The 26310-nt window shown below is 52.3% G+C and overlaps 2 protein-coding genes across 2 annotated transcripts; one reads left to right on the top strand and one right to left on the bottom strand.

Annotated features, from left to right (window-relative positions):
• Positions 1 to 6414: 6414 nt before the first annotated feature.
• Positions 6415 to 19042, bottom strand: TMEM127 (transmembrane protein 127). Its single transcript, XM_060027334.1, has 4 exons — positions 18895 to 19042; positions 18155 to 18472; positions 9807 to 9971; positions 6415 to 8791 (listed from the first exon to the last, which is right to left on the bottom strand). Exons 2-4 carry the CDS (start codon positions 18396 to 18398, stop codon positions 8484 to 8486), a joined length of 717 nt encoding a protein of 238 aa, XP_059883317.1. The 5' UTR covers positions 18399 to 18472; positions 18895 to 19042; the 3' UTR covers positions 6415 to 8483.
• Positions 19043 to 19229: 187 nt separating this feature from the next.
• On the top strand, positions 19230 to 26190 carry CIAO1 (cytosolic iron-sulfur assembly component 1). The gene is made up of 7 exons (XM_060027332.1): positions 19230 to 19496; positions 20075 to 20223; positions 20387 to 20498; positions 20607 to 20695; positions 20938 to 21139; positions 21785 to 21872; positions 22763 to 26190. Exons 1-7 carry the CDS (start codon positions 19358 to 19360, stop codon positions 23001 to 23003), a joined length of 1020 nt encoding a protein of 339 aa, XP_059883315.1. The 5' UTR covers positions 19230 to 19357; the 3' UTR covers positions 23004 to 26190.
• The last annotated feature ends 120 nt before the right edge of the window (positions 26191 to 26310 follow it).

Genomic DNA, 26310 nt, shown 5'->3' with positions numbered 1-26310 from the left:
GAATGGCAAGTGTTTACCATAGTCATCCACTTATTCACGAGTATGTGAAACCTCTTCATAGCAGGCAATTTCCTCCTACATCCTAACCTAAAAACAATTCATGGAAGCATCTGTTTTTGTCCTCACGGATGGGGCTGTATGTGTTACTGCAAGACCTAAGACACCTCAGATCAACTCTTCCCAGAACTAGATCAAAATCCCGGGTGAGAATCGTGTTCAGGCAGCCTCCACCAACCCCGCTTCTGGAGCAAGGCTTCCCTGCCTCATGTAGGCAAGAATTGCACCTGTTTTCCCAACTGGACAGTGGAGGGCCCGGAGCCCACAGGGTGAAGTGGTATATGACTCCTATTGCTTCCTTCCTTCCCTGCAGTCAGTGCTTTTCTGACTCGGCTCAGGTTACTCTCATCTTCAGCCTGGCCCAGTTCACAGTGGGAAGAAGCCCAGCAGCAGGGGCTGTGCACCTGGCAATGGACCACTCACTGCAGTGTAGGACTGGGATAGGATCTTTGGGTACAGAGACACACAACCATGTACAAGCAAGTCAAGACCCAAGTACCAGGGTCTAGAGGTGCTGCACTAGAGCAGCCCAGCCAGGAGGCAAGTGTGAGGGCAGTCATTAGGGCCATGAGACAAAGGGGCAACTAGAAACTGCACCTAAGAGTGTTGGCCTGAAGCCTCTCCAGTCCCTTCTGCTTGGGACCCAGGTAGACCCATCTTAAATGCCACCTTCCATAAGGCCATTTCCACCTTTGGAAACCTTACCCGTTTCCTTCCACGTGCAAGGAATTCCACTAGGTGTAATACTCCTGTCCTCTCTATACCCCTCTTTATTTACTTTGTCTCAAGGAAAGTGAAAGGTGACCATTCTGGTGGCGGTGTGCGGGGACTGGTCACGCATAGGCCAACGCCACCCCTCCACTCCTCAGTCCTCTCGGGACTGAGCTGCCCGCAGGGTACAGAATCCCACTGTTCTTGCCAAGGTGGGCTCTACCTCCACAGGGGTCAAGGGTCAGGGGAGGCCTTCTCTGGTCTCACGTTGCCACGACTGGGTGGGTTAATCGGCGTCACTATGGGATTTGTATTAGCAGCCCACTTAGTGAACAGACCTAAAACTATGTCCACCAACCCAGCCTCTCTACCAATAATCAAGGGGATGTTTTGGCCTCTGGCAACTCCTTTATTTCTCAGACCCTTAAAGAGACCTTAGAACAGCTTTCCTGACCCCTTCAATCTTGCCCTTCTCTGAATTCCCATTGCACTTCTTGGCGTATCTCTAGAGTGACCTTCCATTATTTGGGTAACTATCTTATTTCCTTCCCTTCCCAGCTGAGAAGATCGAAGAGAAGACACTGGAGATCAGCTGAGACAGAGAAGAAAGAAGGGAGTAACTTAAGGAGACAGACCTGGAAACAAACAATGAGGAGGCCATGTCATGAGTGTGCTAATGGGGGTGTTAGACAAGGCTCTGTCAGGGGCGCCAGCGAGGGGAGCCCCGACCCTGCAGGGGAGGGGAAAGCTTCATAAGCCCGGCATCCTCTCCGTTTCTGGGAAACACTGTCTCAGCTGCTCAGCCTCCGTTTTCCCTTCTTTTAGTGAAAGTACTTTGATTTCCTTTTCATGGAACCACACCTCCCATGCCCACTCCCTCCTCTCATCCGAGTGATTCTATTCCCAGCGTGGGGGTGGTTGACAATGACCCTAGACCAAGCCGGTCAGGGCATCCGATCCCCGTAACCGCAGGGACTCATTCAGGAACAAGGTCAGTCCCAAGTTGGTCAAATCAGAGTGAACCCTGGGACATTTGTAAACTTCAGGGAAAGAGAGCTTGCTCTGTTTTCAGTTGAAATTAGTGCTCTGAGGAAGGCCTGAAGCTAAGAAGCCCCTGTATCACCATTAGGGAAGAGCCTGGCTGGGAAACGGAGCCAGCTTCCAGGAGTGGATCTGAAAGAGTGAAGTGGTCAGGGGGCACCTGTGGAGCTCCTGAATTCACTGCATTACTTGACTTTTCTGGTCCTAAGCCAGTAAATTCCTTTCTTGCATGACCAATTTGTGTTTTTAGTCATTTTTCAACTTAGGTAAGATCAGAAAAGAGGTTTCAACATAAAGAAGGAAAACAACTGTTGGCGAGAAAATGGAGAAATTGGAAACCTCGTACATTGCTGATAGGAACATAAAATTAGAGTCACCATGACCCAGCAGTTCCTCTCTTACACATATACCCAGGAGGACTGAAAACATATGTTCACACAAAGACAAAAATGTTCATGGCTGGGACTTCGCTGGCAGTCCAGTGGTTAAGACTCCGCGCTTCCACTGCTGGGGCACGGGTTCAATCCCTGGTTGGGAACTAAGATCCCACATGTCATGCGGTGCAGCCAAAAAAAAAAAGAAATGTTCATGGCAGCATTATTCACAATAGCCAAAAAGCAGAAACAACATACGTGTCCATCACCTGATGAATGGATAAACAAGATGTGGTATATACCTATTGTGGAATTTTAGCCATAAAAATCAATGGAGGACTGATACGTATTACAACATGGATGAGCCTTGAAAACATCTTGCTAAGTGATAGAAGCCAGATACAAAATGCCACGTAGTCCATTTAAAGGAAATGCCCAGAATAGGCAAATGAATTGAGACAGAAGGTAGGTTAGTGGCTGTAAGGGGCTGGGGCAGGGACAGGAATGGGGAGTGACTGCTGAGGGGCACAGGTTTCTCTGGGGGGTGAGAAAAATGTTCTGGAATTAGTGGCGATGGCTGCCCAACCTTGTGAATATATTAAAATCCACTGAATTATACTTCACAAGGGTGCATTTCATGGTAGGTGAATTATATCTTAATAAAAATAAATGTGACAAAATGTTAACAGTTGGTAAATCTAGCTGAGAGGTATATGGGAATTCATTGTCCCATTCTTGCAACTTTTTAGCAAGTACAAATTTTTTTCAAAACGAAGTTATTTTTTAAATGCTTAAAATAGGGGCTTCCCTGGTGGTCCAGTGGTTAAGAATCCGCCTTCCAACACAGGGCGTGCGGGTTCGCTCCCTGGTCAGGGGAACTAAGATCCCACATGCCGCAGGGCAACTAAGCCCGCGTGCCATAACTAGAGAGCCCATGCACCTCAACTACTGAGCCCGTGTGCCGCAATGAAAGATCCTGCGTGGCGCAACTAAGACCCGATGCAGCCAAATAAATAAATATATGTATTTTTTAAATGCTTAAAATAAATTCAAAGTCATTCCTTCTTGATCCCTCAGAGTGGATCTGGAGGGTGGGATCCCCCTCTCAGGTAGTTGGAGATTAGGGATGGCAGGAACTTTAAAGTCATCCAGGTCAGCCCCTCATTTACAGATGAGGAAACCGAGTCCCAGAGAGCAGTGCCTTTTAAAGGTCACACCTTGTTGGTAACTATCTCCTCACACGTTTCAGATTGCTATTCCATCCTTTTCTCTAGAGCTGTTTACTTTTCTCCCCATCTTTCATCGACGTAGAATGCTTACCTGGACTCTCTCCAAATTCTCAACATCTTTCTGAAGTACGTAGGTCCAAGGTTGGGGGAGACGTATATTAGCTACTGAACATGTGGTGAAGAAGGCATCACTCCAAGATCAGAAGAAATTTCAGTTCTGAGGAATTAATGCAAAAACGTACCCTAATGCTGGCACGTGGCATCAGCCCCGCTGCCTTCTGCTCATGCGCTGGGGCCTGCTCCCTCCCCATCCCACTGGGCTGACTTCCAGATGGAGATGGTGGGGTGGGGGGGGTGGGACTGGGTTTAGGTGGGTGGTTCCCCCAAACAGCCAGGATGCCTGCAGGCAGTGTCTTCAGGGGTGCCAAGCACCACTCAAGAGAAGCACTGAGCTCAAAGCAGAAAAGAACAAAGACGGGAAAGTCAGAAGCTGGGTGGGCCCGGGAATGGAGGTGGAAGAAAGGGGCAAGTGTAAGAGAGAAGGAAAAGACACAATTCCTGAGGACAGGGCCAGGGTAATCAAGGCCCAGTTTGCCTGTCAGAAGGTGGGCAAGCCTGATTTCAAGGCCCAGACCTGTTCCAAGAAAGATAGGACACACGGAGCTTCTGTAAGAGAGCAGAGCTGGTTGGTGGCCACATGTCCATTGTCACAGTGAGGAGGGCTGAGGGGGAGATTACAGGCATCCCATCTCCACCTCATAGGCTCATGCCAGCAAGGATCTCTGACTGGTGTAGGCCTCGCCCTCACGCTCACACATCCCAACCAACACTAGTGACACCATCTCTGAATCCAAGACCCCGTGTGTGACCATCCATGTCCCCGGTGACAGGATGAAGCTCCAAGTCCTTGGCCACAGTTTAGGGAAAGGGACATGATCTCAGCTGGGCAGAAGAGACCCATCCTGGTCCTTAAACGAGAGGTTAGTGTCAGCCTGGGGCTGCCGGGGGCCACCTTCACCACCTTTGGAGAGAGTGCCTGACCAAGGAGCAGAGCCGAGAGACGGAGAGAAATCACGCCTTCACGTCATTGTTTGAGTCCCAAGATCTAGCCAAGTCACCTTTTCAGTTATGGGAACCAGTAAATTCCATTTAATTAAGATGGCTCTGTGTTAAGAGTTCCGTATCTTGCAATTGTGTTCTGACAATAACTTTGACATTCCAGATCCACATAGGCTGGGTCCACCCACCTAATCACGCCCCTCCAGTGGGTGTCATCACTGCTCAAAACACCAGCTCGGTGTTCCCTAAAGCCCGTCCCTTTCCACTGACAACATTGTTCTCTCAGGAAAGCCATTCTTCAAGGCCCATGTTAAGTGTCTCCATCTCCATGAAGCCTTCCTGTCTCAAGGCTGAGCCTACAGTCTCAAGGGGCTGCCTTCCTGACAGCTGGATCGGAAGGTCCTTTGTGGGGACAGAGCTTTGTGACCCATTAATTTAGTGGCTGAGAGCGTGGACAGCTGTGGGCGAGATGTCAGCTGAAAAGATTCTCTAGTGATCTTGAGAAAACTGCTCTCCCCCAAGACACAACCACCTCTTCCTCTGTTCCCCAAGGTTCTCCCCCTGCTGCCCTTCACATCCCGAGTCTTTTCATGCGTGCGGCCCACTAGGCCTGCGGCTCTGGCTCCGCCTCGCATCGCATGATGGGTCAGCAGGAACTGGGGCTCCTGGGTTCCCTACTCGGTCACCTGGCTGAGACTCCAGGCGCTGGGGGCCAACTGGGCCTGCTCTTCAGGGCCCGGGCCTCCACCCTACTTCCCACCCGTCCCCCACTCCACACACCCTCAGACTCTTCCACTGGACACCAGACTGACCCTTCTTCACAGTCACCAGTCCTTCAAATAAACCCTCCTTTCTCTTCTCAAAATCCCTCCAGGGCTTTCCACTGCTTTTAGTTCCTCAAACGGGGCCCCCTTGCCTTTCTCGCCTCTTCTCTCACCACGTCCTGGCCGCCAGGTGTGCTTCTGTTCTTGCTTTCCCTCAGCAGAAATTCCCCCCACCCCACTTCCAAACACCTTCTTACACTAGGCTGCCTCGTCCAGGAAGCCTCTCGTAATCCCTGAGGTAGGAACCAGTCTCCCCGTTGGGCGCAGCACTTTTCCCAGCTGTCCAGTAGACCACTTACTTCGCTCTACCTTTCCGTGGTCGAGTCCACCTCCCGGGCTAAGAATATGAAATCTTTGGAGACAGGGCCCCTGAAGGTCATCACATTTCTCTCACGGTGCCTAAACGGTGCTTTGTACACAAGGCGCCTTTCGTAAATGTCTGAAATGAAATGAAATGAGAGAGCGAACCCATTCCCAGCTCCCGAGAAAGACACGTATTCTTCCCGGGAATAAAAACAGAAACCCAAGTGGGCTGCTCCTCCAGGGGAGCCCTGAGCTCTTTCACTGTGATGCACACTGGGGCCCAGCGTGTCGGCTGAAGGTGTGAATGGACGAAGGGAACGTGGGTAACTGCTGGAGGCATTGACGTTACACTCCTGGAGCCGTTTGCACTCACACACCTCTCCCTGGAAGTCAGTGGTCATTTCCCGTGGCTTCAAAAGGAAGTGCAGCTTCTTCTGCAAGTCCTGGCCCTGCAGAAGTCTATTTCTCTCCGCACAAGGGCTGGAGTTCAGAAGCCACGCTCTCTCCTGCAGCTCACAGGATGCAGAGGGAAGAGCTCAGGGTCTGAAATCAAGGACTTGGGCGGAAGCACCTATGGCTCCCAGCCTTGGGACCTCGGTGCGGAAGTTGTCAGGATCAGGAGGGTCATTTAGGTGCAGATGCCTTGCATGCAGCAGGCAGACTCAAGTCCCTTCTAACTTTTTAAAAATTACGTTCACACTTCCTCAATTTCTCCTGCCTCTCTAAGAGGAAGGGAACGAACCAACTCAGGGAAGCTGCGACAGAAAAAGGACAGGGAGCCATTGGCATTTATATTCTTATTTGTGGTTTCGGGTTTTTTTGTTTTGTTTTGCTTTTAATTTTTTTTTTCTAGAAAATAAAAGGAACACAACCAAGGGAGTTTATATGACAAACTATCAGTGTCAGGAGGGCAGGGGAAAAGAGAAAGAAAGCCCAGAGGAGTGGGTAGCTAATAAAAAGTGGGTTCCGAACCACGCGGAACGGTCCACAGGGTCATGTCTGGGTCCTCATGAGACGACCGGTCACTTTGGCATGCGTGTTCGGTGCCCGGTCTCCTGGTCCGCCTGCTCAGAACCCCAGGGTCAGAGAGAGCTGGCTGCACCCTGGAAATCTGCCAAACTCAGACTCTACAGCAAGTCAAGACTTAATTTAGCTCCTCGGCTTTGTGCTCAGGTATCACACGGCAGTCTTTCTTGCCTAAGAGAAGAGTCTAGAAGAGTGTGAGAGTCACCATGGGACACACTTTGGCATCGCAGTGAACCCCACGTGGCCGCTCACTCAGGCGCAGACATGGCCTTCACCACCGAAACAGGCGTCTGTCCAGACATCCTCAGGCAGTCTGGCCAAAGAAGGACAAGGGACATGACAGTCCCCGTCTAGCCACAGGTCAACAATGGTGTCCGTGCTCCAGTCTTACTCTATCGCCTGTGAAGGACACGGGGATCCATCTGCTTTTCGGCTCAACACTGGACACCGATTCCAAAGAAGCTTGGCCATTTGGATCCACACCGTAGGTCTCTCCGGTTTCTCCCACTTTATGCCCCATATCTCAGGGCAGAAAATTCAGCCGATCCAGAGCCACGTGTGGCCAACAGAACGGCCAGAGCGTTGGCCGGGCAAGAAAGAGCCGGCAGCACACTGTGAGACCAGAGTACATTCAAGAAGGGTCCCTGTGGACCGTACATTCAGCTCACAGTCTAGGGGACACACTGAGCCTGAAGGGCACAGCCAGGGCAGCTCGCCTGACAGGGGGTTCTGACACCTCATGCAGCAGGGCCCCCCTGGTCACAGTTCCTACGTGGAGAGCGGCGGGCTCCCTGCCCTGCTGCAGCCCCTGTTCCTGCACGGAGGCCAGGTTATGCCTCAGTGCCGCGGTCCTGAGGAGCACCACGCTGGCCAGCCAGCCAGGCTGATGTGGCTCTGGGTTCCACAGGAAGGCCGCAGGGAGCCGTGGTCACTGGGAGGAGGGGGCAAGGGAGGAGGGCTGCATTCTGCCAGGAGGGATTCGGGGAGGAACTACCAGGGGCTGGAGGGGTCTGCGGGCCCCAAACATGGCAGGGCCAGAAGGGACGGGATAAATAGCTGAAGGACGACGATGACAGTCTTGTCGCTAGTTTAAAAAGAGAGTATTGGTGTTGTTGCTCAGTTTTGTTTTTCCCTTTTAAAACCACTCACATTTTAAAAGGTGACAGGGCTGGGGAGATTTGGCCCCCTTCACACTGATCCTTTCCGGGGGGCCTCAGGCTCACGCCAGGGCGCCGGCCACCAGGCAGGGACGGGTCAGGGAGAGCACGTGCTCTGCTTCCCAGCAGCCACCCCTTCTCCCTGCAGAACCAGAACACACGTGACAGGCAGTCCAAAGACTAAAGTGCAGAGAATTCCACAGAGCGGGCAGCCCGGTACTGGGCACTCCCAGAAGGGGCAGGGGCAGGGCTCAGCCCAGAGCTACGCTGTGGGGCACATGTGGACAGCTATGAGGCGAGCCCGCAGGGCACGGTCCCCTTTCCCTTGGGCCCCGTGGACGCCTCTTCTAGCGGGGACCGTCCACTGTCAACAGCTCCCCAAGGAAAGTCTCAGTCTCAGAGATAGGGCCCACGAAGGGGGAAAACGTGTACGACCATCCCTGGTTGGTAATGACGAGTGACTGTGGAACGAGAGGGGGGTGGAAAGAAGGGAAACAGTGCCATTATCTAAAACCAGTGAACCCCAGGTTTTGAGAGCGGGGATCCATGAACAAACGCTAAAGGCAGAGTCTCTCCCGGGGAAGGTTGGTGAAGACGGTCAGGATCCTCCCGGTGAGGCCCGCTGGGGAAAGGAGCACCTCTGGGTGTGGAGGGCACTGCAGAGCGGGGAGGGCTGCCAAGGAGGAGGGCCCACGGCTGGCACTAGGGCGTGTAGGCCGGGGGCGGCTGGAACTGGTTGATGACCTCGTACTCTGCCGGGTAGGGCTCGTTCTCCTCCATCTCTGAGAGCAGCTCCAGCGCCTGCTCCTCTTCCTCCGTGGGGTAGTGGCGCAGGAGGTTGGCTGCTGTGGCCAGGATTGAGGCCCCGCCCGCGCCTGCCACCAGGTAGAAGCTAACAGCAAAGGTGACATAAACCTGGGAGCCGTGGTACTTCTTATGTTGCTGCTGCTGGGCCAGGATGAGTTCGGAAGCCCAGTAAGAAAAACCGATGACGGTGGCACACTGCAGGACTGGGGGACAGAGGGACAGCAGAGAAAAGGGGTTAGCAGGCACCCCGCAGCCGGGATGCTTGAGGAATCAACTGCAGTCTCTCTACCCAAACCCCATTTTCAGAGAACCTGCCCGGCCCCAGACACTGCAAGGGGGAGCTCTTGTGGCTGAGGCGGGAGACAGAGGCCTGACCCCACCCGGGCCAACTAGATTCTCTCTGTCTTAAGAATTTGGAATTGGGGACTTCCCTGGTGGTCCAGAGGTTAAGACTCTGCACTCCCAATGCAGGGGGCCCGGGTTCGATCCCTGGTCAGGGAACTAGATCCCGTGTGCCACAACTAAAGATCCCGCATGCCGCAACTAAAGATTCCACATGCCAGAACTAAAGATCCTGCCTGTGGCAATGAAGATCCCACGTGCCACAACTAGGACCCGGTGCAGCCAAATAAATAAATATTAAAAAAAAAAAAAAAGAATTTGGAATTGGGATACTAGGGCCGCTAGAAGTCATTGGGTGCTTCGAGCGGAATAGACAAGGTCGTGCAGTTTGGGAGCTGGAGTCGCTGATACCCTAGGTCAAATCAACACAGCAGCCCCATCACGAGGGAGGAGAGAAGCCTCGTATGAGCAGAGAAGGCTGGCCTGCAGGGAAGCGGGAGGGGGGTGGAGAGAGAATCTGAGACCATGTACTCCAGGGAGACACAGGGAGACACTGTAGTTCCTCCCTTGCTCCTTCCAGGCCCATGAGCCTGGCTGAGCTTCACATCCTGTTCTTAGAGAGCCATGATGTCAATCCTAACAATATTCCCTCCCTACAGCTCAGCCGAGTGGGTCTGTGGTCCTGGCGGGCATACGTGCAAATGACGGAAGCCAGCTGCTCTCACACGCCAGCGCTCTGCGAAAGGCTAGAGCTGAAATGAGCGTCGGGAACAGGGTCTGCTCACGACACCCCTTCGCCCCCACCTGCAACTCCAGACAGGATGCCGCCCCCGCCCTGTGGCAGTTCCTCCCCGACTGGGAGTAGCCCGAGCTTACCTGTGAGGATGTGGGCGAAGGCATAGCGACGGGTGATCTTCAGGGCTGGATGCTTGGGCCCGAAGACATCCAGAAGGAAGGCGGAGAGACTACACAGGATGCCCAGGAAGCAGAAGGCGGCGATGACCCGCAGGAGCAGGACTGTCTGGGGATTCATGCAGAAATCTGTAGGGGGAGGAGCAGATCCTCAGGCTCCCGGGCAGCACCCTGGGGCAGGAAGCCCCCCCTCCACCACAGGCCGGCGAGCCAGGGGAGGACTGGAGGGGGGCGTGGTCTCAGCTCCCGCTCCCAGTGGGGCTGCAGAGGGGGTGGAGGAGCCTCCCTATTCGAAGACAGGACCCCTGGGTCACTGCTCCCGTGTGCCTCAAGTCCTTCCTCCCTTTCCAACAAGACTAGTCCAAGTGCAGGGCTCCACTTCAGTGTGCGGTTGACCCTTGAACAGCATGGGTTTGAACGGTGAGGGCCCACTTATGTGTGGACTTCTTTTTCAGTAGTAAACACTACGGTACTACACGATCGGGGTTGGTTAAATCTGCAACCTGGAACCACGGCTCCGGAGGGCCAACTATAAATTACACAAATTATACACAGATTTTCAACTGCTGGGAGGGTCAGCATCCCTAACCCCACTGTCGTTCAAGGGTTAACTGTACTTGCCACGCTCTCCTAACCATTTTTAAGGATCCTGACAATTAATCAGACATGTTAACCCATTCTGCTAAAGCATGCTTTGGGCTGGCAGGAAAAGCCAAAGGGACGAAGGCCAGAGGCCCATTCAAGTCCATGCTCTATCCAGTCACTCACTCACAACCCTTTTGTTCAAAAAGAAGCTGAAGCAGTTTAGAGAACCTTGTAATGACAAGAGAGGACTAAATAGATGGGGAAAGCTGGTAGACTGGACCTCCACATTTATTTTTGCTCCCTCCCGAACCCTACTAAAACAACAAAAAAAAATTAAGACATAAACCCACACAAAGAGAAGAAGGGCAAAACAAAATTCTGGAAACTGGGAAGTAACGGGACTCAGAACTAGAACTGACTTGAGAGAATAGATAAACTGAAGTATAAGCCGGAAATGGGAAAAGGTAAGAAGCAGCTAGGTTTACACCACAAAAGCCTGAAAGGCTCAGAAACTGACAGCCCCAAATACCTTCTAAAATGAGGGCAAAGCCATTGGGGGGTGCTCGCTCTACCAAAATGAGGGAATGATCCAAGAAAAAGGAAGATACTAAAACAGGAGACCCAACATTCAAAGAGTAAAGAGCCCCCAGGGTCATAGTGAAAGATACCAGGAGGACAGCTACACACCAGACCCCATCAAGCAACCTACATTTCCCTCTAGGACTTTAATACCATTCTTTCCTTTTTTCTTTTTTTTTTTTTATTCCATCTAGACCACACACTGTCAGCTCCCTTTGATATCTACGCAAACTGCCACAGTTCTAGAAACACACAGACAGAATAAAGGCTGGTCCAAAAAGATACCATTTTAAGCTTTGATAAAAAGTAGGAAATGGGCCTTAACTTCCTCTATTCAGCCACTGGCAAGTTCTTCTTTTATTTGGGCCATGGGTCACCAAGTGATTTGGGAAAATTTGAAAAGGGCTGGCAAGACTTACACTGTAGGCTCCTTTCCCGAGTTTTTTTTTTTTTGGAGGTGGGGAACCACAAGCTTTATTGGCTGAAAGTTCTCCTCAGGAGCCTGGCCTGCTGGGCTTTCCTGAGTTTTGATCTCAGGCTGAGAGGCTGTTGGACGGTGGTTATCACTCTCTCGTGCACAGGAGAATCCCCAGGGTGCTGGTTGAGAGCATGTTCCCAAGCTCCAGAGATTCTGAGCTCTTGGTCTGGAGCAGGGCCTAGGAATCTGGATTTTTACCAGCAGCGCAGGGGGCCTAAGCCTTACACCCCAAGAAACACTGATCCTGGACCTAGAGGGAGGTGAACTGATGAAGAAGAGTCCGAAAACCTGGGGAGGGCACCTGAGATGAACAAAGCAGCCTCAAATCAACTGACGTTGATCGGCATCGTGGGGTCCTGGGCAGAGGGCGCAGCCTCCCACGCGGAAAAACCAGACCAGATATGCAGAGGCCCCGGGCCTTTGTGACAGCGTGCACTCCCTACCGCCTCAGGCTCAGAATTCACCAGGCAGATGTTGCCTGGGCCCACACATGATTCATACGCTTTGATCTGGCTTCAGAGCTACCTGTCACTCTCTTGTCAGCTAACCATCTGTTTTGGGGCCCAATCATCCAGCCTGAGGGATCGCCTGCTGCTAGCAGGCTTGCCTGTGCATTAGCTCTGCCAGCAACCAGGTCCAGCCTCCATTTAATCCGGTCCTGCGAGCCTGAAGGGGTCTAGAAACCCACAGGGCCTCTCTGAAACCAAAGCTCCTGGAGACGGGGGCTGTTTCCTGGCTGCATTCTGAATATTGCTGAAAGCTCTCTGAGACAGTTCTTCTGGGGTCCACGTGGCACGTGGCAGGGATGGGGCAGGACGAAAGTGTTCTTCTAGTGCTTCCAAGAATAACCTGCGAGTGGCAGGGTATAGGGGCTTACATCACACTCCGCTCTGCAGCAGGCCGTGTTCAGATTCCTCCAGCATTACTCAACGTGACCAGGACCTCTGAGTGATGCTTTAATTGTAGTACTTAAAGTCAACTCAGTGTTGTTTATTTTTAATTAATTAATTTATTCATTTATTTAATTTTTGGCTGCATTGGGTCTTCACTGCTGCATGCGGGTTTTCTCTAGTTGCTGAGAGCGGGGGCTACTCTTTGTTGCGGTGCACGGGCTTCTCATTGCGGTGGCTTCTCTTGTTGCAGAGCATGGGCTCTAGGTGCGCGGGCCTCAGTAGTTGTGGCATGCGGGCTCAGTATTTGTGGCTCACGGGCTCTAGAGCACAGGCTCAGTAGTTGTGGCACGCGGGCATTAGTTGCTCCATGGCATGTGGGATCTTCCCGGGCCAGGGCTCGAACCCGTGCCCCCTGCGTCGGCAGGCGGATTCTTAACCACTGCACCACCAGGGAAGCCCTCAACTCCGTTTTAATTTAGCAACTAGTTTTAACTGAAAAATGTAACACACAGGGCTTCAACGATACTATCTTTGGCTGCATAAGTGAGTATAGGATGTTCACTTGATTATCATCCTTTAAAACGTACATCCGCTGGATACACTTCTACGTGTCTTATGTTTCAGAATACACTTATCTTAGGAATAAGGAGGACTTGCACAGATGTCCAGCTGCCCCTCCCAAGAGACAAACATTGTTGGTAGTTTTTTGTGTGTTCCTCCAGGTATTCCTGCTTGTGCACGCAGATGGGGCAAACGTCATCTTAGTTAAGCCTCACTCCACTCTGGGGGATTCATCACATGGTTCAGATGAGGAATTGGAGCCTCCAGGAGGTTAAGTGACTTCCTGCAGGTCACACGGCACACAGCTAGACTCCAAATCCGGGTCAGGCTCCCTTGCGTCGTGAGTTAGCCGTTAGCACCAGGGTTAGCCGTTTTAATTTTTCCTCGCTGGAGCTAATCAATCAAATCCTAAAGAGCTGTATTTGAATGAAAGGTCAAAGGTGGCTATGAATGCTGGCAGAGCCATCGCCAGTGCCAGCAGCTGCTGAGCTCACTAAGGGAACAGCTGGAAGCATGAAATCTCTTCTAGGCAGAAAAGGTTTGGGTCGTTAAGCAAACCTTAAAAGGTTTGAAAGGAACTCATACTGGGAATTACTGGGCAAAACCTGCTGGGTGTGGTCTAAGCTTCTGCAGTCCTCAGAGTCTGGCTCTGAAAAGCAGAAGTCACTGGATTTGGCACCCAATCCTAGCTCTCCCACAGATTGTATGTCACCTTGAGCAAGTCACTGAATGCCCTTGGCCTCTGCGCTCACCCTGTCAAAGGGAAGCTATAACACCTGCCCCGCCTGCACAGGGGTGCGTGGGGAGGGTCAAAGCACAAAGTGCTGGGGATGAGCCGCCCCACTCCCTCTGCGCTGGGCGGCCACAGCAGTGTCTCTTCTCTGGCGTGCCTTTCCTCCTTACACAGAAACTGCTCCGTCCACACACGTCAGCCAGTGTGGGCCAAAGGAGGAGCCCACTAATGCCAGACTGAGGACCTGTGCCACCAGGGTGACAATGCAGTACAGAGAAGGGGCTTTGGACCCACAATTCAAACAGGTTTTGTTTCTACGTGACGCCTTCTGCCTTTCTCTACTCCAAAGCTCTGAGCAAACCTTCAGGCTCAGCGGGGAAGCCAAGTGGGGACTTTCCTTGGAGTGATGCTAAGAGATACCCCAGGAGCCTGCCCTACATCCCTCAGCGGTCTCAGAGCACACAGGGAAGACAGGCAGCGTTATCCCTGACACGCTTAGAACCCAGCTCAGACTCTCCTGGGGTCGGGATCTCAATGTCCCTTTCTTTCCTCCCTGTCAGACATCAGTATGGCAGGGAGGGCAATGAATATCTGCTCCATTGAGAGGGCTACCAAAGAGAAGCAAAATCCTCAGATGTTACATGTGTGTTACTTTATTTGTGGAGAGAAATGGCACATGGAGCAGGGTCCTAATTTTAAACTCAAACCAGTGGTGCAGGGAACTCCCTGGTGGTCCAGTGGTTAGGACTCTGTGCTGCACTGCTGGGGGCCCAGGTTTGATCCCTGGTCGGGGAACTAGGATCCCACAAGCCGTGTGGCACAAACAAATAAACAAACAAAAATTGTTTAAAAAAAACAAAACAGTGGTGCACCCACTACACTCCAGTAAGACAGAATACATCCTACCCCCCAGTTGTGCTGTGTGGCCTGTTTATTTTGGTAACTATTGCTTGACTGTTCCCTCCAGTCACTGGGGAAGAGGGCAGCTGCTGTGTAACAGGATCCCAAGGAGCTGACTTTGCCCAAGGTCATTGGTAAGTCACTGGGCTGGATTTGTTTTGAAGGCCCTGGCTCTTCCTGTCTACCTGCCCATGGCTCTCACCCCTCCTGACCCAAAGAGGCTGCAGGCAGGACGCTTCAAGTGGCTTCTGGCCAGTTCCCTTCTGTCCCGTCTCCTATTTCCCCCCTCACTGGAGTCCCTGAGTCAGAGGCACGTCCCCGGGGGCCCCAGTCCTTCCAGCACCCACCTGCGCAGCCACTGCCCGGTGTGACTTTTTTTTCCAACCAAGGCTTCTGACACAAGACTCGAAGAGGGCCCTCCAGTGCCTGGCTGGGTCATCCCACAGATACCAATGGTCCTAGCCCAGCTGCCTCTGAGGACAGGCCCCACGGGATTGGGAAATGCCAGCTGCATCGGTCACCACCCCTCAGACACTCCGGCCCTTCCTGGAAGGCCCTTGATCTTCCTGTGGCTTGCTGTCAACCGTGATTCCCCCGACTTCACATCCTAAACTCCCTCATTCTCCAGAGATGCTTCCTGAGGCTGTGGTCCCTGCTGCCCTTTGCTGGGCACGCTTGAGAGGCAGAGAGGGACTGGGGCTCAGAAGGAGTGATTCTCTGGGCTCTCCTGCTGGGGGCCACTATCGGTCTGGGCACATCTCTGTCCACACCCCGGGCCCAGACTGAAGAAGAGCTTTGTGAGGAGCAGGGGAGTGGCAGAGTTCTGGTGGATCTTTTAAGCCAACGGCATTTGTTAAAGCCTTCAAGGGCTCTGGGAATGACAGCGGGAGGATGAGTGGCTTTGCCTCAGCTCACCAACGTAAGGTGATGAGGAATAAAAAGACGCAGCTTTGCCTAGGCTTGTGATGAAAACTCAGCTAGAATGGGGAAATAAGAGGCCTGGGACAGCTCTGATGGAAGGAGAAAGAAGCTCAGTTGTGCGCTAAGGTACAGTGGTGAGCGTGGAGTCCACACCACTCAGATCAGCTGTGTGTCCCCGAGCAAGTGACCTGACCTCCCTGAGCCCGAGACGTGTGTGTGTGTGTGTGTGTGTGTGTGTGTTGGGGCGGGGGGTGGGGTGATGACAGTCCCTACCAAATAAAGATGTTGTTTAGGAGACACTACAGCCAGGCGTGAAGTGGGTTTACACAATGCCTGGCACTCAGGCAGGGGGCCAAGAAATGGGAAGACACCGTCCCAAAGCCTGCTGGCCCTGGCCACTCCCTGTCGCCTGCAGAGACCTGGCAGAGTCTGTTCTCCCTCTGGAAGCATCTACAGGCACCGGATCTGTACCCCATAGTTCTGCTCCCTCCTGAGATGGGGAATATCCCAGGCTTCCATGCTAGGGTATCTGCCAGGCCCTGAGGCTCAGTACAATCCCACAGAATAGCATACATCTGAAGGCCCACTGGGCACCGAAAAGCCAACTGGTACAAAGAAGAAGAAGAGAAACAGGGACCTTTGGATTCCTCGCCTTCTTCTGTGGTAGCTCATGAGGTAGCACTGTCAACTCCTTTATTAATGGACACCAAGTGTTCCCAGCTTGTAATGGCCAAGAAGATGGCCAAGGAAAACCAGGCCGAAACTATTCATGGGTTAAGATCCCTAAACACACGAGCAGGCATAATGTAAAGGTGAAGGCGACGTGCTTTAGAAAACACAAAACCTGGCTTGGATAATTTCTCAGAAGAGGTAAATATATGTGTAAACAAAGGAGAACTGCACCAAGAATTTATTCTTACTTTTGACATGGCTTTGACAAGGATGCACGCCAGAGTGGACTGAACGATCGTGAGATCATTCCTTATGACGGCTGAAGTAAAGCAAAGGTTAAAAAACATAAACGAGACAGCGTCACTTTAAACTGGAGTCAACGGTGAGGTACACTCAGCTATGCCACTCCCAGCTGTGTGGCCCTGGAGAGATCACTTCACCTCTCTGAGACACCAGTTTCCTGGACCTTTGGAATGAGGACACGGGATCAGACGGCCCCTCCCCTCATGGCATGAATTTTAAGAGCCTCCCTAGGAATGAAATGAAATGGAGAAGCATCGTGAACTCTCTCCCAGTTTGGAAATGACACCAAGCCCTTGAAACACTGACCATCAGGGGATCGATCAACTGCCACGGTCTGGGTGAAGCGGTGGAAAGGTGGCAGCTGTTCCTCAAAAAAAGGCAAGTACAGGGGAACACGCTAAGGGAAAAACCATTCAACTCAAGCTTGATGGGCTTTCTGTCACCAGCTACACGCCACAGAAAAAGCTGCACGTCACACGGCCTCCATCGTGTGGATAACTTTGCTCGTAATGAGCCAACGCAGAGAAAGCTATCATCAAGGTGAAATCTAGAAACAAACCAGAAGCCCCCAACCTGCTCTCTACAAAATCATCCTAAAGCTTCAAAGACTCAAGAGAAATGCAAAACAGCAAAAGAACTCTCAGCGGAAGACAAGATTAGGCCACAAGGATACGGCTTTTCAGCCACAACCTGCATAAGTGGTATATATGATCCAAGTTCTCCAAAGGAAAACTTGACCTTTTCACCAAATCCCAGAGCCTGAATCCGTAAAAAGGCAACGTGAAGATATCTAACAGGATGGGCTTCTGATACATGGGGCAGTAAACATCTGGAATGAATTACAGCCAGGGAGTGGCACAGGGAGAAAGCATTCACGAATGGCTCAAAAGGCCTTGCGGGTAATGAACTCCGCTGTTACTAAGGGCTGTTTGGAATCCACTGACCATTTTCTCTGTAAAAGCCAGGCAGTGCCATCCTGACCCCCACACCACACAGCCTTTACCCTTCATTACTACAGACAGGGTGGGCAGGATGAGCTACAGGCCTCCCCTGGGTCCAGTAAAGACCACGGTCCCTTTCCCCTTTCCTCTGCCTCCCTGGCTGAGAAGCAGGATGACGAACAAAGCAAACTTACCTCATTCGGGCACACTTGTGAGGGTTCCAAGAACCAAATTCCTATTGTTTTACTGAGGGTGGCAATGGAACTGACTTCTGGTTATTGAAAATACCATAGACTCCCTTTGTCTCTAACAACAATCAAATTACTGTACAACTCAAAAACATCTTTTAAACTCTAGCCATATTTAAAAGTTCCTTTTTCTCCATCAATCAGGCTGTCCCAAAGAAACCTTCCTGTATCCCAGAGGCTCCTCAGAAGGAGACAGCTGATTGTGATGCCTAGCACCCTTATCTTCTCTCCATATACGGCGCCCTTCGCCCGGCAGACGCCTAAAATAGCAGTCCAGATTAGCATGGCGTTGAGGAGTGGGTGCTTGGCTGAATAACATCAGAATTAATGAGGGGCTGGACCCCAAACAGAGCCACCTGGTGGGCATGAACACCAGGCACGAATGGGGCTGTTTCCTTCAACCAAGTGCCTGCCCCAGGCTATCTCAGCTCCAGCCGGCACCCTACCGAGGAGGCCCTGTCGTCCAGAAAGAAGAGGGCCGGCGCGCAGCGCCCTCACCTTTCAGCAGGTCCGGGTGCACGGAGCCCAGCACGTCGGAGACCCCCAGCTCCTGGCGGGAACAGGTGCCACCGTGGATGTGCAGCCAGGCAGGCTCGGCGAGGGCAGTGCACAGCGCGGTGATGGACAGGGCACCCGGCAGCGCCGAGGCCAGGCTACGCTCCGGCTGCTTGGGCAGAGCGCTGCCTCCCGGGTTCCTCCGCCGGCGCCCGCCAGGCAGCCCTGCGCCTCCGGGGGCGTACATGCCCGGGGCCGCCCGCCGTCGCTCCGCGGTCGCTGCTGGTCGCCGCCGACCTCCGCCGAGCGCACAGAGCCTGCCTGTCCGGGGGGAGGAGAGCAACGCGCTGGGTTCGCAGAGGTGAGGCTGGCGCAAGGCTGTCAGGGCCGACACCGGAGGATGGGGGTGGGACCGAGGGCAGAGCAGAGACAGGAGAGCTGCAGAGGTTCGGGGGGCGGGGACAGGGTCCCTGGAGTGGGGCTGCGGAGGTGCAGGATGATGACCCGGAGAGGGCTGGGGGCCCGCTGGATCTTGGCAGAGCAGAGTGGGGAGAGGGGCTGGGGCGGAGTTATCTGTTAGTGGTGGAAGAGAGACCCGGCCTAGGAGTCTTGGCCAGAGGGTGCCGAGGGGCGGAGGACCAGGCTGGGCCGCAGGGATCGGGGACCCAGGATCTGGGAACAGCGATCTGGGGTGCGACCTGTGTCCAGAGAGGACCCACCCCTCACCGACTCCTGATCCTCACCGGTCAGCAGGCCTCAGTGCCGGGATGGCGTCGCTCCGTCCCGTCACGGGCTCCTCAGCTGCCACGGTCCGAGCGATCCCAGGCCACAAACCCGCAACGCCCGAACCAACCCGGGCCCGATCCACTTCCGGCTTCCTCCACCTCTGCCCCCGCCTCCTCCGGCTCCCCGCCCCGACCCCGCGCGCGACACAGCCCGGGCGCGTCGCCGGCTCCCTGCGCAAGGCCTCACGGGACTTGTAGTGTCAGGCAGTCCCGTGATGCTTTCCGATGGGGGTGGGGGGCTGTGGGGGAGGGGGGAGTGAAAGGCCGACTACAACTCCCAGAGGGCAGCACGGCAGAAGCCGCGGGTGCTTTAGTTCCAAGGAGGACCCCGGCCCTCAGGAGGAAGAGGATTTGCCTGGTGGGAGCCGCAGTCGGCGCGGCTGGCTCTGCTCACCTCTGCCTTCTCCTGAGCCGGGCAGCCATGAAGGACTCGCTGGTGCTGCTTGGCCGTATCCTGGCGCACCCGGACTCCCGCTGCTGGTTCCTGGCCTGGAACCCCGCGGGAACCTTGCTGGCCTCGTGCGGGGGCGACCGGAGTGTCCGCATCTGGGGCAGGGAGGGTAAGGCCCGGCTGCGCGACCGCTGCCGCCGAGGGGTCTACGTGCGCTTGGTGTGGGTGCCAGGCTCGGGGAGTGCGCAGCCTGCGGGGCAGGCATACCCTGGACGGGGGTCGCAGGCCAAGAGAGAGGGTGGAGGGGCCTCCTTAGCCACTCTGAGAAAGGTTTTTCTGGCAAAGGAGTCGACAAATACTAGAAGCTAAAATGTCAATAGGCTGAAACTGTTGAGGGAATTGTGATAGTTGCTGAGGTAGGAAAATGCAGAGAGAAGAAGGAAAGTAGCCTGCAGAGTAATTTGCTATAGATGATGAAGTTTAAATTTTATCCCAAGGGCGTTTGGGCGCTATTGACAGTTTTAAATTGGGAGGGTGACTCCTTCCATTTGACTTAGAAGGATACCTCCAGAGGAAGTGGAGTCAATTAATATACTGACTTTCTGAAAGCATGTTATTAAACACACCCACTGAGCTTTGCCCCCCAGCTTGGCTCCAATACTGGTCCCCATTACCCAATGGCATTGATATGCTTCAGCACTTTCTCGTGCACCCAGCTCCAGAGCCTGGCCTGTCCTCTGCTTTTAGGTGACAGCTGGATCTGCAAATCTGTCCTTTGTGAAGGCCACCAGCGCACCGTGCGGAAGGTGGCCTGGTCTCCCTGTGGGAATTACCTGGCCTCTGCCAGCTTTGATGCTACCACTTGCATTTGGAAGAAGAAGAATGATGACTTTGAGGTAACCGGGCTGGATGGGACCAGGATTGTTGCCTGTTCCCTGCCCCCCCAGCCAGGGCTGGTTGAGGAACATGAGCCAGCCTGGGCCAGTGGGGCTGTGCCCATGAGAAGGACCGCAGGGGTCTTAGCTGCTGCTGATTCTTGTCCCTCTTCCCGGTTCACAGTGTGTAACCACTCTGGAGGGCCATGAAAATGAGGTCAAGTCAGTAGCCTGGGCCCCATCTGGCAACCTCCTTGCCACCTGCAGCCGAGATAAGAGTGTGTGGGTCTGGGAAGGTGAGTCCAGGTCCCTCCAGATGCAGTTGGGAACCTGCCACCAGATCTCCCCCTGTGTCCCTGACAGGGTCGGTCAGCTCAAGGACTCCTTTCTTTTCTCTTGCACAGTTGATGAAGAAGACGAGTATGAATGTGTTAGTGTCCTCAACTCTCACACACAGGATGTCAAGCATGTGGTTTGGCACCCGAGCCAGGAGGTGAGAGTCAGATATCTTGGTGGGAAGGAATTCTGATGTGGAGGGTTGTATCCAGCCTTCTTCTGCTCTTCTGCCTCAACCTGGCTTTTCCAGGGATCTCGATCTGTGACCCAGACACATCAATCCCTTTATAAAAGCAGACCCCTGGGACTCTCCTGTCCTGGGAGGGAGAAATGTTGGAACCACAGACACTTCTTGGGCCCTACAGACATGTGCTGTGTTTTCCCTGGCCTCTCCCACAGCTGTTAGCCTCTGCCAGCTATGACGACACAGTGAAGCTCTACCGGGAGGAAGAGGATGACTGGGTATGCTGTGCCACCCTCGAAGGCCACGAATCCACCGTGTGGAGCTTGGCCTTTGACCCCAGTGGCCAGCGCCTGGCCTCTTGCAGTGATGACCGTACCGTGCGCATCTGGCACCAGTATCTACCGGGCAATGAGCAAGGTGAGGGCCCAGCCTGGGAGCTAAGGAAGACCCATCTCTCACGAGGCTTAGTCTACTGAGGGGCTGAGACACACAGATGAGTCCCAGGAGACTGGGGTAGAAAGGCAGGTGTGCCACCAGAGGCCTCCAGGTATCGTGCCGAAAGAGTCGGGAGCGTCTGAGGAAGGGGGGCCATTTCATCTGGACTTGAAAGAGTGTGCGGGATTTTAACACGAGAAGAGAATTCTAGGTGCAGACGACACGAGCAAAGGCATTGAAGGTAAAGACAGCCTAGACTTATGCCAGGAACAGTGACTCGTGTCGTTGGAGCATAAGCATAAAGGGTTTGGAGAGAAATGAGGTGGGTTGGGCTGGCTGGTGGGCGGCCTTGAAAGGCAGGCTAACCCATCAGACGTAGTCGGCAGGAAAAGGGTTTTGAGGAACAGGACATATGCTTCTCAGAATTCTGCTGTAAAAATGCCAGTCTGGCTGCAGTGTGTAAGGCAGATCAGTGAGGACAGAGACAGAGCAATGAAGATGAGGCCTCATGACTGAGGGTGGGCTGGGGCGCAGCAAATTAGGGTCTCCTCTGGGGCGGGTTAGATACTCTCCTGAGATGCCCAGGACACGGACATGCCTGAGGCTCAAGAGAAGTCTGTCATGCAGGGGTGGCGTGCAGCGGCTCTGACCCTAGCTGGAAATGTATCTGCACCTTGTCAGGCTTCCACTCCAGGACCATTTACGATGTCGCTTGGTAAGACCTCCCCACCGCCTCCACCCTGCCACCCCAACCATTGGAGAGATTTTAGAGAAGTCAAAAGCCTGTGCTGCTCCCTTTCACCTTTGGGAATACATGGGGATAGAGAGCAGCCACCCTCAGGTCTTCAGATCAGGCCAGACTGTCTCCATGCTGGCTCAGAGCTGGCCGGTCTGGGGTACGCAGGAGCGGGGACAGGCTTAGACCCAGGCCTGCACCTGTGTTAAGATTCCAGGCTATGAAGGCAGCTCCAGCCTTTGAGGGTCACACAGCATCATACCATCCAGAAATATTTATTCTTGAAACTGTGGATTCATGGCTGGAGAATCCAGCCATGAGTCCACAGGGCCGTTTCTACCCTTATGGAGTCTAGAAGAACGACACCATTCATACAGGAGAGTCGATCAGAGGGCAGTTCTGGCCCTGAAAATCTATCCCTTGGAAATAATCCTAAATAATGGAAAAACCTGATGTGCATCTAAGTTTTATTTATATTGGCAAACATTTGGGAATAGCAAATATGGACTCAAGAAAAAGTATGGTAGAATTCAGTGGCCTATCGTATCACTTTTTAAAAAATGGTCAAAGAATACTTTATGACAGGGAAACGGCTTATTCCAAGTGAGAAAAGTGCAATTCAGAGTTATATGTAGTTTAGGTTAATTGTATTGGAGGAAAACCTAGATGGCAGCCCTTGAAGCTTGGGGTGATGTTTGTGGCTACGTATTTGTTAGGGAGACTCTTCGATAAGACACTTATAGCTGAGGCCTGAAGTTTGGGACGGGAGCAGGCCAGGGGGACTATAGAACCAATCCCTCCTACCTGATTTGCCAGGTTGGGGAGGGAGGAGCCACCTGCATACTCACTGATGCACATGTTCACCCCAGGTGTCAGCTGACAGGGGCCCTGGCTACCGCCTGTGGGGATGATGCCATCCGAGTATTTGAGGAGGATCCCGGCTCAGATCTGCAGCAGCCCACCTTCTCCGTGACGGCCCACGTGCCTCAGGCCCATTCCCAGGATGTCAACTGTGTGGCCTGGAATCCCAAGGAGCGGGGGCTCCTGGCCTCCTGCAGTGATGATGGAGAGTTGGCCTTCTGGAAATATCAGCCGTCTGAAGGCCTCTGAGCCACCTTGACTTTGGACAGAATCATGGTTCCCCAGAAAATGTCATAAGTCTTTCCCAGCCCCTGAGAGGACCCAGAGGAGCATCCCTGACCTTCCTTTAACTTGGCCCTCCTCCATGCAGACTTGGGTAGAAGTGCAGGCCACAGAACCACTCACTCCTTCCCCTCCTTTGACACGGAGTCCTTGGTAAAGAGCTACAGAACATCAGTCTATTGTACTTAAGCCAGATTTTGCTTGCTTTAGGGCCCAGTGTTAAATTTGGGGGGGGGGGTGGTGAGTATACTATTTATAATCATCATATCTATACGTAGGAGGGATATATCTCAGCCCTTTCTGAAACTGTAAGCTTTATAGAAATAATCCACCTGAGTCCCAAGTCCTGTTTTGTAAGGACATTCACAATCTGAAAGAATTCCATGGTGAGTCCTTTTCTGAAGTAGGTCCTGCCTTCTCAATTTCTGGGCAAACCCTTGCATTTAAGACATTCAGTCAATACTGAAGGAAATTTTTTTTTTTTTTGGCTGTGTTGGGTCTTCGTTGCTGCGGGTGGGCTTTCTCTAGTTGCGGCGAGCAGGGGGCTACTCTTTGTTGCGGTGAGATTTCTCATTGCAGTGGCTTCTCTTGTCGGGGAGCACGGGTTCTAGGCGCGCGGGCTTCAGTTGTGGTACGCGGGCTCAGTAGTTGTGGCTCGCGGGCTCTAATACGCAGGCTCAGTAGTTGTGGCGCACGGGCTTAGTTGCTCTATGGCATGTGGGATCTTCCCGGACCAGGGCTCGAACCCGTGTCCGCTGCATTGGCCGGCGGATTCTTAATCACTGCGCCACCAGGGAAGGCCTGAAGGAAATTTTTTGATGTAGGTTGGTTTAGAGTGAGAAACACCTCTGCTTTCCCTTCGAAACCCTTAACGTTAACCTTCTGTGCTATGTGCTGTGATGACAGCCGGGAAGTGCTGAGAAATAAATGGGGAGGACATGACCCCTAGAAGGGAGAGTTATTGGTGGCCACAGGGCATGCATTTTCAGTGGGGATGAAAATTGGGTCTTGGGTGAGGGGCAAAAAAAAATCTTAGAGACAGTAATTTGTGGCCCTCAAAAGGACCACAGTACATAAATATGCTGTGGTCTGTCGTATTAGATTTTCATAGTGGGGGTGAGTAGTAAAAAGATGCCGATTAAGGCCCCTTAAGGCAATGATGATGGAAAAATGGTAGAGAAACACTGGCACAGGTAGTCAGCGCTTTAGTCTCACGTTATCCTCTGACAGGCACTTCCAAGTGGGTTTTGACTTGAGGCCTGTCTTCAAGCCCACAGCCTTCACTTGATTTTTTACACCACAGAAATCATGACCTTAGATTTTGAAGACAGCTGGGGCAGTACCTAGAGCAGTGGTTCTCAAGATGTGGTCTGCCGGTCACTGGAAATTCCTAGATTTTTTCAGCAATTGGTGCCTGGGCAGGAAGCAAGGCAATGGCACCAAATACTACAGTCGTGTCTCCATGCCTTGGTCTCACAGTGAAAAAATTGCCAACTTCCCTGAGAAATGTCCTCAACAGAACTAATAAGAGATAAATTGTATTAAATCTGGACCCTTGAGCATACAGCTCATGTTCTGCAATGACGGGAAGCACACACGAGCACTCCTGCTGCGCAGAGGTGTGGCTGTCTTGAGGAAAAGCAGTTGTGCAACACAACTGTGTTGTTCATGGCATAACCATTTCTACTTGAAAGAACAAGCAAATTATGGTATTTAGACTTGGCTATTTGGGAGACATTTTCCAGAAAACGAACGGAATGAGCCTTTCACTTCAAGGGAAACTGATAGTGTTGCCAATGATAAAAGCTTTCAAGCAAAAATTAGAATCTTTGAAAACTTGTATTGCCGCCATGAGCTTGACATGTTCTCAATGCTTAGACTTTTCTGAGGGGACTGGTGGTGATATGAACAAACGTGATCTGTAGGATGAAATGTATTGACATTTGGAAGATTTGCATAATTCAGTGAATGAGCATTTTCCAAATGCCTAATGCATGATGTTATAAAATCAGTCATAGGTAAGACTCATTAAAAGTGTAAGGCCAGTGGGTTTTAATGTAAGAGTATAAAAAGCTCATTGATAAGGTTTCAGATCCACATTGCCTTTAAGAAACTGCCACCTGTGGAGTGGTGACGTAGCATCACATAGACTCAATTACCTGAGAAGCCGATTTAAAAACTCCTTTTTCCAACTTCATATCTGTGTGAATTCAGCTTTACGTCAGCACAACACACAACAGGTTGTGGAAGCAGCTGTGAGAATCCAACTGTCTTCTATTAAGCCAGACATGAAAGAGATCTGCAAAAATGTAAAATGCCACTCTTCTCCCTGGATTTGTTTTGGAAGTTGTTTTTCATAGAAAGTTAACATAAGTTACTGTTGTTTTAAAATGCATTTACTATAGTAAATAAACATCAATGGTTATAACCCAGATAGTAAAGGCTGTTTGGGGCTCTTAATTTTTTGTAGTGTAAAGGGGTCCTGAGACTAAATTTGAAAACTGCTAACCTAGGGAAATTACCCTTCAGAATCATTTTCTAATTTTATGCACACTTATTCCTAAAAAAAAACCCAGAAGGCAAGAATTTGAGAAAAACATTTGTAGATCTGGATCTTAAAATCGGTTTAAGCACCCAGTTGGTGCTGCCTCATTATGGGAGGGGACACTGCTGGTCTTGAGAAAGTTCTAACCTGTTGATCTCTCCAGCAAAGTTCAGAGTTAGTTCCTGCAGTAGGGCAGATACAGAGGAAGGGACCAAGGGCACAAGCCTGACTGAACAGAAGCTACCAACACTGTTCCCTCTGCGCTGACTGAAATGGTGCAGGTGGCAGCCCAACTGAAGAGCAGCCTCGTCCTCTAGAAGTGCTCACTGTGAGCAAGTTCACTGGCTGAAATAATCCTTAGGTTGGAGAAACGAAACTTTTTTTTTTTGGCTGCATTGGGTCTTCGTTGCTGTGCGCAGGCTTTCTCTAGTTGCGGCGACTGGGAGCTACTCTCCGTTGTGGCGCGCGGGCTTCTCATCGCGGTGGCTTCTCTACTTGCGGAGCACAGGCTCTAGGTGCATGGGCTTCAGTAGTTGTGGCTCGTGAGCTGTAGAGCGCAGGCTCAGTAGTTGTGGCTTGCAGGCTCTAGAGCGCAGGCTCAGTAGTTGTGGCGCATGGGCTTAGTTGCTCTGCGGTATGTGGTATCTTCCTGGCCCAGGGCTTGAACCCGTGTCCCCTGCACCAGCAGGCGGATTCTGAACCAATGTACCACCAGGGAAGTCCGAGAAA

The sequence above is a fragment of the Delphinus delphis genome, chromosome 12, assembly GCF_949987515.2.
Source record: "Delphinus delphis chromosome 12, mDelDel1.2, whole genome shotgun sequence".
NCBI lineage: Eukaryota > Metazoa > Chordata > Mammalia > Artiodactyla > Delphinidae > Delphinus > Delphinus delphis.
Note: the sequence above shows the minus strand (reverse complement) of the source record. Positions and strands in the feature narration are given on the sequence as shown.

Coding starts and splice junctions, on each gene's coding strand:
- CIAO1 (XM_060027332.1), top strand. CDS start 19,358: ATGAAGGACTCGCTGGTGCTGCTTGGCCGTATCCTGGCGCACCCGGAC. Junction 20,224..20,386: donor AGAAGAATGATGACTTTGAG/GTAACCGGGCTG, acceptor CCCGGTTCACAG/TGTGTAACCACTCTGGAGGG. Junction 21,873..22,762: donor ACCATTTACGATGTCGCTTG/GTAAGACCTCCC, acceptor TGTTCACCCCAG/GTGTCAGCTGACAGGGGCCC.
- TMEM127 (XM_060027334.1), bottom strand. CDS start 18,398: ATGTACGCCCCCGGAGGCGCAGGGCTGCCTGGCGGGCGCCGGCGGAGG. Junction 9,972..18,154: donor GCACCCGGACCTGCTGAAAG/GTGAGGGCGCTG, acceptor CTCCCCCTACAG/ATTTCTGCATGAATCCCCAG. Junction 8,792..9,806: donor CTTCGCCCACATCCTCACAG/GTAAGCTCGGGC, acceptor TCTGTCCCCCAG/TCCTGCAGTGTGCCACCGTC.